The sequence below is a fragment of the Elephas maximus genome, chromosome 6 (genome assembly GCF_024166365.1).
Source record: "Elephas maximus indicus isolate mEleMax1 chromosome 6, mEleMax1 primary haplotype, whole genome shotgun sequence".
Taxonomy (NCBI): domain Eukaryota; kingdom Metazoa; phylum Chordata; class Mammalia; order Proboscidea; family Elephantidae; genus Elephas; species Elephas maximus.
The window spans coordinates 39065236-39082614 of NC_064824.1; the positions used below are offsets into that span (position 1 = coordinate 39065236).

The 17379-nt window shown below is 38.2% G+C and overlaps 1 protein-coding gene across 1 annotated transcript in view; it reads left to right on the forward strand.

The window, feature by feature from the left end:
* The window catches only part of KYNU (kynureninase), a 158245-nt gene that overhangs the window by 47055 nt on the left and 93811 nt on the right, over positions 1–17379 (forward strand). Inside the window, exons 3-4 of the mRNA XM_049887124.1 lie at positions 2536–2656; positions 15712–15794. Coding sequence (XP_049743081.1) covers positions 2536–2656; positions 15712–15794 — 204 coding nt within the window. The remainder of the gene's footprint in view (positions 1–2535; positions 2657–15711; positions 15795–17379) is intronic.

A 17379-nucleotide genomic window follows, 5' to 3' on the forward strand; every position in this document is an offset into this window, starting at 1 on the left:
AACATAGTAAAAGGAAATGGAGATCGGTACTTTTGGCTAGCATGGGACAAAATACTTAGGGTTTCAGTTCTGCTTTTCTTTCACTTTGAACAGCATTTTAAAAACAACTTTTTAAATGAGAGTTGTACACTACCTATTTGTCAGTAAAAGTATCAGCAATGAAAGACTAAGACAGGATAATGGGAGTCACTATTTGAATGATTACTTCCTCATCGTAGGTCATTGATGGGCTGACACACACACAGAATGTTTTGGCTTCAATCTGTACTTATTTAAACGCTTAGTTGAAATTTGAGCCATAGTACTACATCAATTAAAATATCTAAATTCTAAGTAAAAGCCTTCCATTAGACTGTTATTTGTTCTGTAGGTCAACAAAGAACTGTTAATGAATCCAATTGGAATGTGTGAATGATATTTACACCTCTTTTTTTGGGTCAGGCTTAGAAGATATCGATGAAAGAAGAGGCACAGTATCTATAAAAGTAATCAGGGTTGGAATAGATGTTATGTTTTTAAAAGGTCTTTAAAGGTTTAATTAAGAAGTCTGAAGTAAAGACAAGTATACAACCAAATGAGTCCAGTGAAATATCGAGAAGCTTAATCTTTCTCTTTTTTTTCCTTGCATAAACTAAGTGAAATTTGGTAGAACAAAATTATAAACTTGTGTACTTCTGGCCTATATTTTAAGCACATGATTGGTTTGTTAATGCAACTGCGTTTGTTTGCAGTCAGGGGAATGAGTTATAAGGTAGACAAATCAATATATTTCTGATTTATTTGAATGAGAAGTAGATATGGGAAATAAATGCTGATTTTTTATATGTGCATTAATATTACACGTATATGTTTATGTTGTTGTTGTTGTTGTTAGTTGCTGTCTAGTTGATTCCTGCTCATAGTGACCGCTTGTGTTACAAAGTAGAACTCTTCCATAGGATTTTTTTTGTCTATAGAGCCACTGTGAGCTGGAATCGACTAGAAGACAATGTTTTTTTTTTTTTTTGGTAATCTCAACAGAAGCAGATCAGCAGACCTTTTTTTCTGTCGTATCACTGGGTGGGTTCCTATCTCCAACCTTCAAGTTAACAGTTGAGCACAAACCATTTTGCATCATGTCGGCGCCTTTATATGCGTATTAAAGCAACCAACTGCTAGCATAAAGGTCAGCAGTTCAAAACCACCAGCAGCTTCACAGGAGAAAGATGTAGCAGTCAGCTTCCACAGAGGTTTACAGTCTTAGAAACTCTAGGGGTTTCTTTTTTGGTTTGTTTTATTTAGGCACCTGTCTTAGTCATCTAGTGCTGCTGTAACAGAACTACCACAAGTGGATGGTTTTAACAAAGATAAATTTATTTTCTCACAGTCTAATCTAGTAGGCTAGAAGTCCAAATTCAGGGCATCAGCTCCAGGGGAAGGCTTTTTTTCTCTGCTGGCTTTCTCATCAATTCTCCTCCAGACTAGGAGCTTCTCCTCGCAGGGACCCTGGGTTGAAAGGACGCACTCTGCTCTTGGCACTGCTTTCTTGGTGACATGAGATCCCCTAATCTCTGCTTGCTTCCCGTTTCTTTTATCTCTTGTAAGATAAAAGGTGGTGTGCGCCACACCCTAGGGAAACTCCCTTTACATTGGCTCAGAGATGTCACCTTAGTAAGCATGTTACAATCCCACTCTAACCTTCTGTAACATAAAATTACAATCATGAAATGGAGGACAACCACACAATACTGGGAACCACGGCCCAGCCAAATTGATACACACATTTTTGGGGGGACACAATTCAACCCATGGCAGCACCTTTATATGTGTATAAAACAAAAAACAAAACCTTTTGCCATCGAATCGATACTGACTCATATATGTGTATAAAAAAACCTGCTGAGTCGAGTTAATTCTAACTCATAGCCACCCTACAGGACAAAGTAGAACTGCCTCACAGGGTTTCCAAGGAGTGTCTGGTGGATTCGAACTGCTGACCTTTTGATTAGCAGCCGTGGCTGTTAACCACTACGCCATCAGGGTTTCCATATGTGTATATAGATATGTAAAATTAATAAGTGTATAAATCTAACATATCTACCTCAGGTCTGTAAACAACATTTTAGATTTTTTAAATGTGCCACATCTATAAAAACACTGATTAATGCAGAGGGTCAGTATGTCCGCAATTGTATTTTTAATACATTTACATAGGCTATATGCTTTTCAGAAAAAATTGTATTTTTAACTCTTTTCTATTGCCTTTGTCTATTTACTACTGAAAGTGGTTGGTAATTTAGATTTCCTCAGGGAGTACAATAAATATGAGAGATCTCAACAATAGCCTCTCTAGATTTAAATTATATTTTAAAATATAAATGTAAAAGGTTGATTTTTTTTCAGAGAACTTGATGTTATCCTTGGGAGGAATTGTATAAATTATTTATTATCCTTCTTGGGGTTAATGATATTAATTGTTTGCACTGAATTAACAATGCCAAATGGAAGAATGTTAATTAATTGAATAAACAATTTTTATATTTTCTTCTCTTTCAGTTGATTTATCTTTAGTGAATAAGGATGAAAATGCCATCTATTTCTTGGGAAATTCTCTTGGCCTTCAACCAAAAATGGTTAAAACATATCTGGAAGAAGAACTGGATAAGTGGGCCAAAATGTAAGTATTATATTAAAAACTATTATTCAACATCTCATACAAGAATTTAAAGTCATGCTAGGTTGTCTAATATTTGGAAAGGTATATAATAGAACCCAAATACAGTAGAGAGGAACCTTGGGGACGGTGTAGTTCAATAGTCTCATTTTATTGGTGAAGAAGCTGAGGATCAGAAATATAACATAAAATCACATGGCAAGTAGTGGCAGAGTCAAGAGTAAAACTTGTAAACTATTAAAAATATAAGTCTCTAGCCTGCATTGATACATTTAAACCATACATAATCATTTTATTTTATTTCTTTAACGACTAACAAAGGAATGAATATTTAAGATTTATTTCAGTTTTTTCGTGATTAGTTCTTGGCCAAACTCTATCACCACCATCCGAGTGTCAGTTTGTTGTACTGTGGTAGCTTACTCCTTGCTATAATGTTGGAAGCTATGCCACCAGCATTTCAAATGCAGCAGGGTCACCCACAGTGGACAGGCTTCAGCAGAGCTTCCAGGCTGAAGCAGGCTAGGAAGAAAGGCCTGGTGATCTAATTCTGAACTTAGCCAATGAAAGCTCTATGTATCACAACAGAATCCTGTCCTCTGTAGGGCTAGAAATGACCCCCATAGGGGGTCAAAATACACAGTGGCTGCAATGATTGACTTCAGCAGACCAAGGATAATAAAGATGGTTCCAGCACCAGGTAACATTTTGTTCTGTTGTACATGGCATTGTCATGAGTTGGAGTCAAATTGACATAACTAACTACAACAAACTATACCAACACTATATAAAACAAAAACTGATGGAGGGGTGTATACACAAGTCTGTCTCTCTGCATTATGGATGCAGACAGGCTGTGCCTCATACTTCCCAGGTAGCCATTAGACGGCCAGGAATGAGGCACATACCCCCATGGCATCCAACATTCTATGGGTGCTATGTTCATTGTGATAGAGCCAGACATATGGGACACTTACAAAGTGTTGGCAAGGTAAAAGCCATTATTATTATTTATAGAAAGCAAACATTAATAAAAGATTCCCAAGTAAGAACTGTTTATCCTTCTCCAAATTACCCATGGTCTTTCTTATGTCCCTGGGCCGGGGGGCTGTGGTACAGGTCAGATGCTGTGTTCATGTTACCACTGCATCTGGCTACCACCATGCTGCTTGGGGGGCCTGCACAGCTCCTGAGACTTCTGCTCTGCACCTGGGCCTTGTTACCTGCTGGAAGACCTCTGCACAGGATCTTCCGAGCCTCTGCAACTGGGCCTTTCTAAGCCTCTGCTGCTGACTCCCACCTCGCTACCTGGACCTGTGGGGCTCTCTTGCCATTATGTTAGTTGTCCCCTGCACAGGGCACACTCAGGCATCTCTTGCCCTCACAAGCATTACATCTCCTAGCTCCGCTGGCAAGCCTCCTGCTCAGAAGCATCCAGCTTCATCCTGCTATAGGAAGACACTTACACAGGACCCTCTGATGCAACATCTGCACGGGGCACACTCAGGCCTCTACCCTGCGTGGGCAAATGTTATAGCTCTTATAACTCCTTCAGCAAGCCTCCTGCTCTTAGCTCTTGCTCCATGGTCCAGAAGGCTCACCATCACTGTTTTTCACCCATCTTCAGCATTCACACTTTCTTCTGGTTCTATGAGGTTCTCAGCACAGTGACCCTGGGTCCTTGGTCCAAAGGACAAGCTGCAATCCAGACTCTTCTTCTGGATGTCAGTGAGCTTCTCCCACCCTCAACCTCTGTGGGATTGGCTCTTTAAAGCCTAGCAGGATGGCAAAACTGATCAGTCCCCTTGGTAGACCGCAGTCACCTCATTTTTTTCATATATAAGCCTCAATGTAAAGAAAACAAAAATCCTCACAACTGGGCCAGTAAGCAACATCATGATAAATGGAGAGGAGATTGAGGTTGTCAAGGATTTCATTTTACTTGGATCAATAATTAACACCCATAGAGGCAGCAGTCAAGAAATCAAAAGATGCACCACATTGGGCAAATCTGCTGCAAAAGACCTCTTTGAAGTGTTGAAAAGCAAGGATGTCACCTTGAGAACTAAAGTACACCTGACTCAAGCCATGATGTTTTCAGTCCCTTCATATGCATGCGAAAGCTGGACAATGAATAAGGAAGCCTGAAGAAGAAGCCTTGAATTATGGTGTTGGTGAAGAATATTGAATATACAACCAGAGTGCTCCTTAGAAGCAAGGATGGTGAGACTACATCTCACATACTTGGGACATGTTATAGGAGGGATCAGTCCCTGGAGAAGGACATCATGTTTGGTAAAGTACAGGGTCAGGGGAAAAGAGGAAGACCCTCGCCGAGATGGATTGACACAGTGGCTGCAATAATGGGCTCAAGCATAACAATTTTGAGGATGGTGCAGGACCAGGCAGTGTTTCATTCTGTTGTGCATAGCGTCGCTTTAAGTCAGAACCAACTTGACGGCACCTAGTAACAGCAACAACAGAAGAGTTTTATGCCCCTTAGTTGCATAACCTCAGGCCACTATTTTGTGGTAGTTACAGAACCATGGCTGGAAAAGTCATATAAAAGCAAACTACTGCATTACAAGGGGCAAGAGGTTGGGTGAATTAAGGGTACTTCTATCTGCAAACTTAAATACGATTTACTGAGAAAGATGTTCCATTTTGCTCTTAGCTAATTAAGGAGGTTTGCTCCACCTATACTGGAATCTTCATTAAATCAGAGTCTATTTTTTTTCTCCCTCTCTTCTGTTTTATTCTTCTGACCACGAAACCCTTCATTCTTTAAGCTCAACCATCTCAGCCACACTGATTAACCCTCCCCGAAAGTAATGTAGAGTAACATATTTTTACAAAAGTAACAGGCGCCTTCTACATTTGTTTGCCCACCATACCCTCCCTCTGAAAGGTATTTCCTTAAGTGCAATATGCTGATTTTTTTTTTTTTTTTTTACAGAAACATGTAAAAAAAATAAAAAGGGCATGGCAGTGCTATGGCTACATTGGTAAACAAATGTAGATGGCACACACTTATTTGCATAAAAATACTGCAGGCAGTTTAGAGGTGTCTTTTGGCACAGTGGTTAACAGGTTGGCTGCCAACCAAAAGATCAGCAGTTTGAATCCACCAGCCACTCTTTGGAAACCCAATGGGGCAGTTCTACTCTGTCCTATAAGTTTGCTATGAGTCAAAATGGACTTGACAGCAATTGGTTTAGTTTTTTCATTTGTTTTCATTAGTTTTATATTCTCAGCTATGTTATAGAGACCTTAAAGAAAACTATCTAATCTAAGGTATTTTATATCCTTCCACAATAATTGCTTATAAAATCAAAGCTAGAATTTTTTTTTTAATTTCCTTATTCTTTTAATCTGATAAATAGGTATGAAGGAAAAGCCAAACCTGAAGGTTTCATCAAAAAGATGAAACCAAACCAATTAAGAATTTTGGAGGCAAGACATTTAGCTCTCAGAAAAACTCAGAATGCCTTTTCCATCTTCCTTTTATTCTTCATGCTGGGATCGACTCGATGGCACTGGGTTTTTTTTTTTTTTTTTATTATTCATGCTACTGGTCCTTCCTATTGGAAACAGTACTGCTTGCACCGCCTGGACTAATCATTACTAGCATACTATTAGATAACTCGCTCTAAAAATCAAATTCTTAATTTTAGTGGTTAAGAATGTAAATTCACAACTTAATGCAAGAATGATAAAGGTTTATATAATCTACCAAGCCTGTTATGATATCTTTGTCTGCATAACTTTTATGCATAAATTACAAAATAAATATCATCACATTTGGAAGCATTTTGCACTAGCAGGTTTTAGTATTTGAAAAATGAGTGTCATAGCTAATAAAAATGGTTAACATTTATTGTTGGCCTTAATATAAGAGAGAGCAGAGAATTAGACTGAGTGAATCTGAACTTTAGAGAGTGTCCTTGTCTCTAGGATATTCATTCAGCAAGGCTGTGCAATTTTTTCCTCTAGGCACTTACAAAAGATGCTTTTCTGCTATTCTATTCATATCTTTATGGTTATCCTACTTTATTAAGGGATGGGCTGATTACTTTCAAAACTTTAAAATTATATTCAAGGAAAGTGTTTCTCTATGATAACACTTATCCTTCTATTGTTTTCACCTTTCACTTTTATATTTACTGTGTGACAATAGAAAATTTTATAATCTTAAACCTTCCTCCCTATTCTTCATTGGATATGATTCAGAGAAGAGGTGCACTTTAATGCTTCAAGCAATATAAACTGAATTAAAAAAGACTTCTTCTGAGAAAAATATCAGATAGCTTGTATCTATCTCATTTTTGCTTTTTTGTTTTGTTTAGTCTTCTTGCTCTATACGGACCAGCTCAACAACTTGTCTACTTGTAAATGTCAGTGGAGTTTAAGGTGGAGTTTAAGGTGCATAATCACGTTCCTGCTCCCTCCTGCCCCACCTCCATCTCAGATCTCAAAAATTTTGCTCATCATTATTTTTGTTCCCCTATTATCTGCCCCCCCAAAAACAACAAACAAACAAAAACAGAAATGTTGCTCTTGAGTCATTTCAGATTCATGGAAACCCCATGTGTTACAGAGTAGAACTGCTTCACTGGGGTTCTTGGCTGTAATAGTTTATGGAAGCAGATCGCCAGGCCTTTCTTCTGTAGCCTCACCGGGTGGGTTCTGATGTGCAAACTTGAAGTTAGCAGTTGAGCACAAGCCATTTGTGCCACCCAGCTACCTAGATAAAACATGTTCCCATCGAGTTGAGTCCAACTCATAGTGACCCTATAGGGCAGAGTAGCATGAAACAGGCAGCTCAGCAGTATCTTGAACAGAACCTGTGCCATTTTTCCTTTCCCTAGCCTGTCTCTGTCTCCAAGTACAATTTTGCTGTTAGCTCCTCTAAGAGTTAAATGTTAACCAATGTTTCCCCTAGGACTGTGGAAAAAGAACTGATATCTATCTAAGCCTGTCAAACAGGACAAAAGATGGTGCCAGCCACCCCCTGGACTGATGGGATAATGGCAGGAAAAAATCAACATGTTTGAAATATGACCACCGAAACCAAACAGAACGAGAATGGACATTCCACAAGTTCCTAAAACCAATGTTCCCCTTTCCCTATAAAACCCCAGCTGGACAGCAATTCCTCAAGACAGACGGCTTTAGGAGGAGATCATTCCCCTCTGTCTCCATACACTGGTGTATATATAATAAAGCTCTTACTACCAACCTCACCTGTCTCAAGAATTGGCTCTTAGGGCAGGCGACACTAACTCACGAAATTGCGGCAACAGACTGTCCCATACGGTTTCCAAGGAGCAGCTGGGAGATTCGAACTGCCAGTTTTGGTTGGCAGCCACACTCTTAACCACCGTGCCAAAAGGGCTCCGCTACCTGAATAATGAGCTTCAAATCCCACCTCTGGCCTTTTTCAGCTATGGTTCTCTTTCTGACAATCATTTGGGTTTCTGGACTTTATCCCTCCTGCATGTGTTCAGTTCACCTCTAGACCCAGAACCACCAATTGTTGGAGGTTTTACCTGATCCTCTTCACCTTCTCCAACACCATCTCTGCTTTACTTCTCAGCTGATGCCCTAGCCAGGCCAGTGTCTTCCTCTCTTCTTGACCAGTGGAAGACTGCAAGAAGATCTGAGACAAAGAGCTGTACATTCACTAAGTACTCCAACACACATTGGAATTAGTTTATTTGGAATAATAATAAAATAATAATGATAATCTTAAAATAACATAAAAATTAGACAAAATGAGATATTGCTCATGGTGTGCATATCAAGCCCGTAAAGCAGAAGAATGCCATTTTGTTCATGGCGTTTTCCTGCTTTATAGGCTGTTGCCATTTTGTCCCCACTTTTATGGCCTATTGCAGTCATACTACCCATCATGCTCATCTACAGAATAAACCCTTTTTTTTTTAAGTCGTAGTGCAGCCTGACCCTGTAATTTACATGACTATAGTCTTTGATTACTTATACTAAAGGACAGTCGAGAGTAGAGGTATACTTAGAAACATTTTAGGATCCAAATGATTTCTTTAAAAACTTTCAATTATTCAAGGCAAAACTGTAAAAACAGAGTTTCCTTAGAAGTTTGCTTTTGTTTATTTTTATTGTTGTTTTTAACGTTTATTATTATTATTCTGCAATTTCATTTTCAATTCTGTGATTTCCAAAACAGGTTAATAACACTTTACTTTGAAGAATACATGTGTTTTGCAAAATACGTGACAATATTCTGGAATGGAAAACTTTAGGGTGATTTGATGCATTTGATATAATTGTCAGATAAAACATGTTGTAACAATAAGAAGCAACAATGTGCTTGGACCCTGTTGGTACACTAGACTGGGTAGGCAAAAAGCATAAAGAATTTTTTGAAATTATTTTATATTAAGTATTTACTAATGGCTGGTTATTGTCAGGTGCCATCAAGTTGGTTCCGACTCATAGTGACCCTATGCACAACAGAGCGAAACACTGCCCAGTCCTGCGCCATCCTCACAATCGTTGTTATGCTAGAGCCCATCGTTGCAGCCACTGAGTCAATCCACCTCGTTGAGAGTCATCCTCTTTTCCTCTGACCCTGTACTCTGCCAAGCATGATGTCCTTCTCCAGGGACTGATCCCCCCTGACAACACGTCCAAAGTATGTAAGATGCAGTCTCGCCATCCTTGCTTCTGAGGAGTATTCTGGTTGTACTTCTTCTAAGATAGATTTGTTCATTCTTTTGGCAGTCCATGGTATATTCAATATTCTTTGCCAACACCACAATTCAAAGGCGTCAACTCTTCTTTGGTCTTCCTTATTCATTGTCCAGCTTTCACATGCATATGATGCAATTGAAAATACCATGGCTTGGGTCAGAATCACCTTAGTCTTCAGGGTGATATCTTTGCTCTTCAACACTTTAAAGAGGTCCTTTGCAGCAGATTTTCCCAATGCAATGCATCTCTTGATTTCTTGACTGCTGCTTCCATGGCTGTTGATTGTGGATCCAAGTAAAATGAAATCCTTGACAAGTTCAATCTTTTCTCCATTTATCATGATGTTGTTCATTGGTCCAGTTGTGAGGATTTTTGTTTTCTTTATGTTGAGGTGTAATCCATACTGAATGTTGTGGTCTTTGATTTCATCAGTAAATGCTTCAAATCCTCTTCACTTTCAGCAAGCAAGGTTGTGTCATCTGCATAACGCAGGTTGTTAACGAGTCTTCCTCCAATCCTGATGCCCCATTATTCTTAATATAGTCCAGCTTTTTCTCATATTATTTGTTCAGCATACAGATTAAATAGGTATGGTGAAAGAATACAACCCTGCCGCACACCTTTCCTGACTTTAAACCAATCAGTATCCCCTTGTTCTGTTCGAACCGCTGCCTCTTGATCTATGTAAAGGTTCCTCACGAGCACAATTAAGTGTTCTGGAATTACCATTCTTCGAGAAGACAAAATAAAGTATTATAAGGACATGTGCAAAGAGCTGGAGATGGAAAACCAAAAGGGAAGAACACACTTGGTGTTTCTCAAGCTGAAAGAACTGAAGAAAAAACTCAAGCCTCGAGTTGCAATAGTGAAGGATTCCATAGGGAAAATATTAAACGATGCAGGAAGCATCAAAAGAAAATGGAAGGAATACACAGAGTCATTATACCAAAAAGAATTAGTCGATATTGAACCATTTCAAAAGGTGGCATATGATCAGGAACGGATGGTACTGAAGGAAAAATCCAAGCTGCTCTGAAGGCATTGGCGAAAAACAAGGCTCCAAGAACTGATGGAATATCGATTGAGATGTTTCAACAAACAGATGTAGTGCTGGAGGTGCTCTCTTATCTATCCCAAGAAATATGGAAGACAACTTCCTGGCCGACTGATTGGAAGAGATCCATATTTATGCCTATTCCCAAGTAAGGTGCTCCAACCAAATATGGAAATTATAGAACAATATCATTAATATCACACACAAGCAAAATTCTGCTGAAGATCATTCAAAAACGGCTGCAGCAGTATATCGACAGGAAACTGCCAGAAATTCAGGCCAGTTTCAGAAGAGGGCATGGAACCAGGGATATCATTGCCATCGTCAGATGGATCCTGGCTAAAGGCAGAGAATACCAGAAGGGTGTTTACCTGTGTTTTATTGTTTATGCAAAGGCATTTGACTGTGTGGATCATAACAAACTATGGAAAACTAATGGCCTAGATTATTTAAAAGAGAACAACATGAATTAATAATCATAGTGGGTAAAGTTCAGCTAGAAGGGAAAGATATGTCAGTCATAAAGAAAACAAAGTAAGTTGACAAATGGTATTATGTCCCTAAAATAGAACCACACAATATTTTAGATCATCTACATTGTCAGATTTGCCAGAGAAATGCTGTTCTTTCCATTTCATAAGAACAGCTGTAGTGGTGTCTTTATAGCGCTTCCTCTAAGAACTGTGATATTTTAGGTGGGATTGTGTAAAGTGGGAAATAACCCATTGGATTACATGTTAGAACCAAGCTGCCTGGTTCACAGACAATGACTTGTTTTATATGACAGAGTGTGTGTGGAAAGTGCAGGAATGAAGCATCGGAGAAGTCTTTCCTGGAGATCTTTGCAGCCTTATTCATTTTAGGTATATCCTTCTTAACAAAATAAAAATAGAACAAGAAAGTGTATGGATAAAAAGGACATGGTATAATGTGTGATGGGGATTTTCCTGACGTCAGTGCTGGCTATCAATGGGGTCAATAAAAAAAAAAAAAAAAAAAAAAGTTGCATTATAACCAAGGGAAGGCCAGGAAATTGGATTTATTAGCTTATTTGGCAGGATGGGGGGAGCTTTTTAAAAGCAGGGCCACTTTTCATTTCGTAGGACAGTTAAAGTATGGTCCTATCTCAGAGGGGATCCAAGTTTCTATTACCTGCTTAATCAGATTTTATATCCTGAAATCTAATTTTGTGAGCAAATACTGCTTCATAGACAACTCAGAAAACATCCCACTCACGGCAGTGATTTATGCCATTTGTTAGAAATAATCAAAACTCAAAGAAATGGAAAAAGGTTTATTCTGAGCCGTTATTCTATAAGCATATAGAAAGACCTTTTGATTCCAAAAAAAAGCAAATGGCTGGAAGTAACCTGGTTACAATGAGGCTTATAGTGAGAAGAGGAGGGCAAAGCGTAGAAGATCAGCCATTGGCTAATCTTAGCATGATTCATTGAACCCTGCCTGCCCTTTTTCCAGAAAGCCATTGATACCTGGTCACAAGGTGGTCTCTGGCCCTTCACCCACCTGCAGCCAGGTTATCTTTTGAAATTTAAATTAAGTAAGCCTGGCTTCAAACAGGAAAGAAAAGATTAGCAACTTTGAGTGAAACAGCCTTGGCAGGATTTGGTCAGGAAAATTTTAGAGTTAATATTTGGTTGCATGGGTAAGAAAAACTCTAAAATCCAAGTAAAATGTCTGTTAGTAATTTTTCTCTTTAACACATGGTAATGAGTTAACTGTCTCCTATGTTCTCTTTTCCTCTCCAGTATTCATAAAAGGAGATGGTAGCTATGCTGCAACTATTTTAGGTAGTTTTGAATAAAAGCAATGTCATCTTTTCCTTAATTCTAATACATACGTTTCTAGCTGCACTTGCATCTACAGCAACTTTTCCTAATGACAGGCTATTTACTTGGAGTTTATTTGGGTAACACCTCTAACTACATTTCACTACCCCAGGGTAGTAGGCTGACAAAATAAGGAAGCGAACTCTGTGTGATATTTTAAAGGGAGGGAGATGCCAAAAGCATTGCAGGAAGAAACGTATCCTTAAAGATTATTACTGCTGTGTCTACTGTGGTATAATATTCTGAGATATAAATTCTCTGAGGCAGAACATAGAATTTTACTACCTAAATGTAATAAGATGCATTGTGCTATCAGCAAAGGCCATGGTGCTCTATGTGATTAAAATAAAAAAGGATCCAAGTATCTGCCTTTAACTACCATTTAATGATAATGATTTTTGTCTTTAGCATTTATATTGGAAGTCAAGAAAGAGGCAAGCTGCAAGCTATCTAATAATAATATGAATAATAATAACTACCAATTGCCCTTCTCTTCCTCTTCAGTTCTTGATGATACAGTAACCATTTATTCTCAAAGAAAAAAAAAAAAGCCCTCTTCTTTCATCTCAGTTTCTATGGTCATCGAAATATTAGTTTTAAAATTTTGTTATACAACACACATGGATGGAGGGAGTTTTCACATTAGATTTACATTATGAGCAAAAACTCAGAAAAGGGGGAAAGAAGCACATTTCTTGAACCACTACTCTGTACCGATTTCTGTTACATGCATTAGCTCATCTATTTCTCACAGCAACCCCTTAAGGTACACATTGTTGTCACCATTTACTTTTACAGATGTGGAAAATTAGGCCCAGTAGCTTCTAATAAATGGGTTTCGCAACCTATGATGACCTGAAGTAGCTTATACCAGGTAGCACAAGCCAACTGCTTAATATTCAGAATTTTTGTTGACAGTTTCAAATTGGCCACAATGGGAATATTTACAACGTGGAAATCAGCAAAGGCTAAAAAATGGCTTCAATCCTCTATCCCCTTCCCCTCACCACACATGTACACATACTTCTGAGAACTGGCTTACTAGCTCACTACTGCCAGTCTACTGAACTTCAGAGCACGGATTCAAACCCAGCAGGATACACAAAACACAAATCTATTCATTGCTTCCAAGTTTGCAAAGTCTTTGGATTCCTAAAGAGTTAATAACAATCAAATTCAGGGCTATATAAGATACAAGCACCTGACAGCACTTAAAAGCACTTCACCTTGATCCCTTTGTTTTAACTTTGTCTTACACATTTTTCACATTTATTTCCCTTCTTTATTTGATGGAAATTTCTTGAGGGTTGAAGTTCTGTTTTGTTTATCTTGTGTTTTTCCATAATATCTACTGTGACACTTGCTAGGAAAAAAAAATAATAATTGAGCTGGGATATGATAGATGGAATTGCTAGAAAATTGTCAAGGTGTAGTGTTGAACTTGACTAGTGCGAAGCTCCATTATCTACCTAAAATGGCATCATGATTATAGTCATATTTTATGCACTTCTACAACGCACAGATTGTAACTATAATTTAAAATGTAATTTTGGTCTCTAGACTGAAAAAACCTTTTGTATGTTTTAGTACCACTGTTATCTAAAGCCGGTTCTGCTCAGTGTGGCTTCTTGTCAATAAAGACACACCGAGGTGAGGAGAAGGGAAGAGTGTTTACTGCAGGCATGCAGGCAAAGGAGCAAGGAGGTTATACCTTAAATCAAGCTTCCTGAATAGAGGGAGGCAGAACCTTTTATACCATCTGTCCTAAGGAAGTATATACAAATATTATGGACTACATTGGTTATCAGGGTGCACAGGAGCAATAAGAAAAAATTGTATTTTTCCTTTGTCATGTAGACTAGTAAAAAGGGTTTGGCTTGAGCAACACTCAGCACTTTGAGGACAATGGATGGGGGCAGGTTCCCCTTGGTCTGAGCAGCTCCCAGCTGAGCCACACTCATCACCATCACCTAAGGTTTTGTTTGCTAATGAACAGGAGGAGCATGTAAGCAGCTCCTGAGTGCATTGGCCATCACCATCACTGCTGTATGTCACATATGTACAAGTATAATGTTCACATAGTCTTGAATTTTTCAAAATAAAAGTGAAAAAAATAACATCTCAGACTCTAAAATATAGAAAAATAAGGAAATAATATATGGGTAATACCTCCGACTCCCAACAAAAAGGAAATCAAAGTAATAATAATAACGTTGTTAGGTGCCATTGAGTCGGTTTTGACTCATAGCAACCCTATGTACAACAGAACAAAACTCTGTGCAGTCCTTCGTCATCCTCACAATCCTTGTTATGCTTCAGCCCGTTGTTGCAGGCATTGTGTCAATTGCTGTCATTGAGGGTCTTCTTTTTCACTGACCCTCTACTTTACCAAGCATGATGTCCTTCTCCAGAGACTGATTCCTCCTGATAACATGTCCTAAGTATGTGAAGCGAAGCCTGGACTTCCTCGTTCTAAGGAGCATCTGCTGTACTTCTTCCAAGACAGATTTGTTCACTCTTTGGGCAATTCATCATATATTCAATAATCTTCACCAACATGATAATTCAAAGGCATCAATTCTTCTCTTCCTTATTCATTGTCCAGCTTTCATATGCACATGAAGTGATTGAAAACACCGTGGCTTGGGTCAGGCACACCTTAGTCCTTAAAGTGACATCTTTGCTTTTTAACACTTTAAAGAAGTCTTTTGCAGCAGATTTGCCCAATGCAATGCATCTTTTGATTTCTTGACTGCAGCTCCCACGGATGTTGATTGTGGATCTAAGTAAAATGAAATCCTTGACTACATCAATCTTCTCTCTGTTTATCATGATGTTGTTCATTAGTCCAGTTGTGAGGATTTTTGTTTTCTTTATGTTGAGGTACAATCCACACTGAAAGCTGTGATCTTTGATCTTCATCAGTAAGTGCTTCAAGTCCTCTTCACTTTCAGCAGGCAAGGTTGCGTCATCTGCATAACACAAGTTGTTAATGAGTCTCCAATTCTGATGCCCCATTCCTCTTCATATATTCCAGCTTCTCAGATTATTTGCTCAGTATACAGACTGAATAGGTATGGTGAAAGGGTGCAACCTTGATTCACAGCTTTCCTGATTTTAAATCACATAGTATCCCCTTGTTCTGTTCGAATGACTGTTTCTTGGTCTATATACAGGTTCCTCATGAGCACAGTTAAGTGTCTGGAATTCCCATTCTTCGCAACGTTATCCATAATTTCTTATAATAGTAAATATAAGTTAAACAAGACCCTCCAAGTATTACTTTTTGGTTTTAAATAGCATGCTTTCATGTAAGTACTAAAACACTCCAAAGCCCAACTCAGAAATGTACTAGCTGCTAATGCTGATATTTGAAGAGTTAACATCAAGAAAGTTAAGGAACATTTATGTCTCTTCAATTTCAGTGGAGCCTATGGTCATGAAGTAGGGAAACGTCCTTGGATTACAGGAGATGAGAGTATTACAGGTCTTATGATTGACATCGTAGGTAAGTACAAAACACAGTGAATCTTTTCCAAAAGGACTGTGAAGATATTATTGTTTAGTTAATCATGGGTTATAAATTCAAAATTTTATTGAAGAACATCCTGATTTTCTATTTTAACCAGTAACAGTAAAGTCTTAGTGTACTTGTAACTTGGGCTGGTTCATTCAAAGTTACTGCAATGAACATACCAAAAATAAACAAACCCAGGGCCCTGCTGAGTTGCTGACTCATAGCAGCCCTGTAAGAACAGGGTAAAATTGCTCCATAGGGTTTCCAAGGCTGTAAATCTTTTAGGGAGGCACATATTTTTCTCCTCTGGAATGACTGGTGGTTCCTAACCATCGACCTTTCGGTCAACAGCCGAGCCCTTAACCAATGCACCACCAGGGATACTTGTAATGAACATAACCAAGTTATTTGGTACAAAAATAAAATACGGGTTTTTTTTTTTTTTTTTGCATACTTTAAAACTAATATTTACTCATGAAAAGGACATACATTTTATTCATTTCTAATTAAATAAATTTCATAAAAAAACTTAAATGAATTTTCAATTTCACTATAGGGTAAAATAAATAATTCATATGTTAAATATTTAAATCCCTCTTTTTTTTTTTTTCTCAGCATGTTTTAAGCTCATTTCAGTTAGATTCTTAAAGAGCTTTTAAGAATAAGCTCAGGGTTATTGACAAAAATAAAGCCAATCCTCTTTTTTGGTCTATGTTGTCCCTTAAGTGAGTTATTTGCAATATTTATGCCATTCAATATAGTTTTTGATGGTACATGTGTTACCATCAAAAAAAAGAAATGTTATCGAATTGTGTCAAATATAGAGCATTGCCTAAAACCTTATGGGAAATTTAGGATATTGGACAATACTAGATATTCCAGCAATTGTTCAAAAGTTATTTGAAAATATTTGTAGTTCTTAAGAAACCTCAACTTTCAAAATCCTTTTAAAAGCTCACTGCCTTATCCAGTTCTAGCTGCCCTTAAATAGAGTCTGACTCATGGCTATCTAGCCCATGTGTCTCAGAATAGAGCTGCGTTCCATAGGTTGGTTTTTTGGAATTAGATGGCCAGGCTTTCAATGGTTGATTTTTTGGAAGTAGATGGCCAGGATTTTCTTCTGAGGCACCTCTGGGTGGACTGAAACCTCCAACCTTTAGATTAGCAGCTGAGGGGGTATAATCATTTCTCACTCCTTCATAGGCAAACACAAAAATATCTTTATTACTTTATCCCTAGTTGTGCCTTGGCCTTTAACCAGAAGACAAAATCAACTTGGGGTGGGGGAGAAATGGACTTAAGAGTGGGGAAAGTAGAATTTACATTCAGAAACAATTATGGCAATTGGCAAATTATTAAAATCTGAGGAATATTTCATTTATTCAAAAATAATTATTGAACTTCCAGTATATGTTAGGACTTGTGGTAGGCACACAGGATGAAATGATGAACAAGAATATTCACCATAGTTATCCCCCACGAGGCTCTTCCACAAGAAGCTAGCTCCAGGGGGATTCTGCAAAGCACTGGATGCTTAAAGCTGAATGAAACTCAGCTACTCACAAAATAGGGCCAG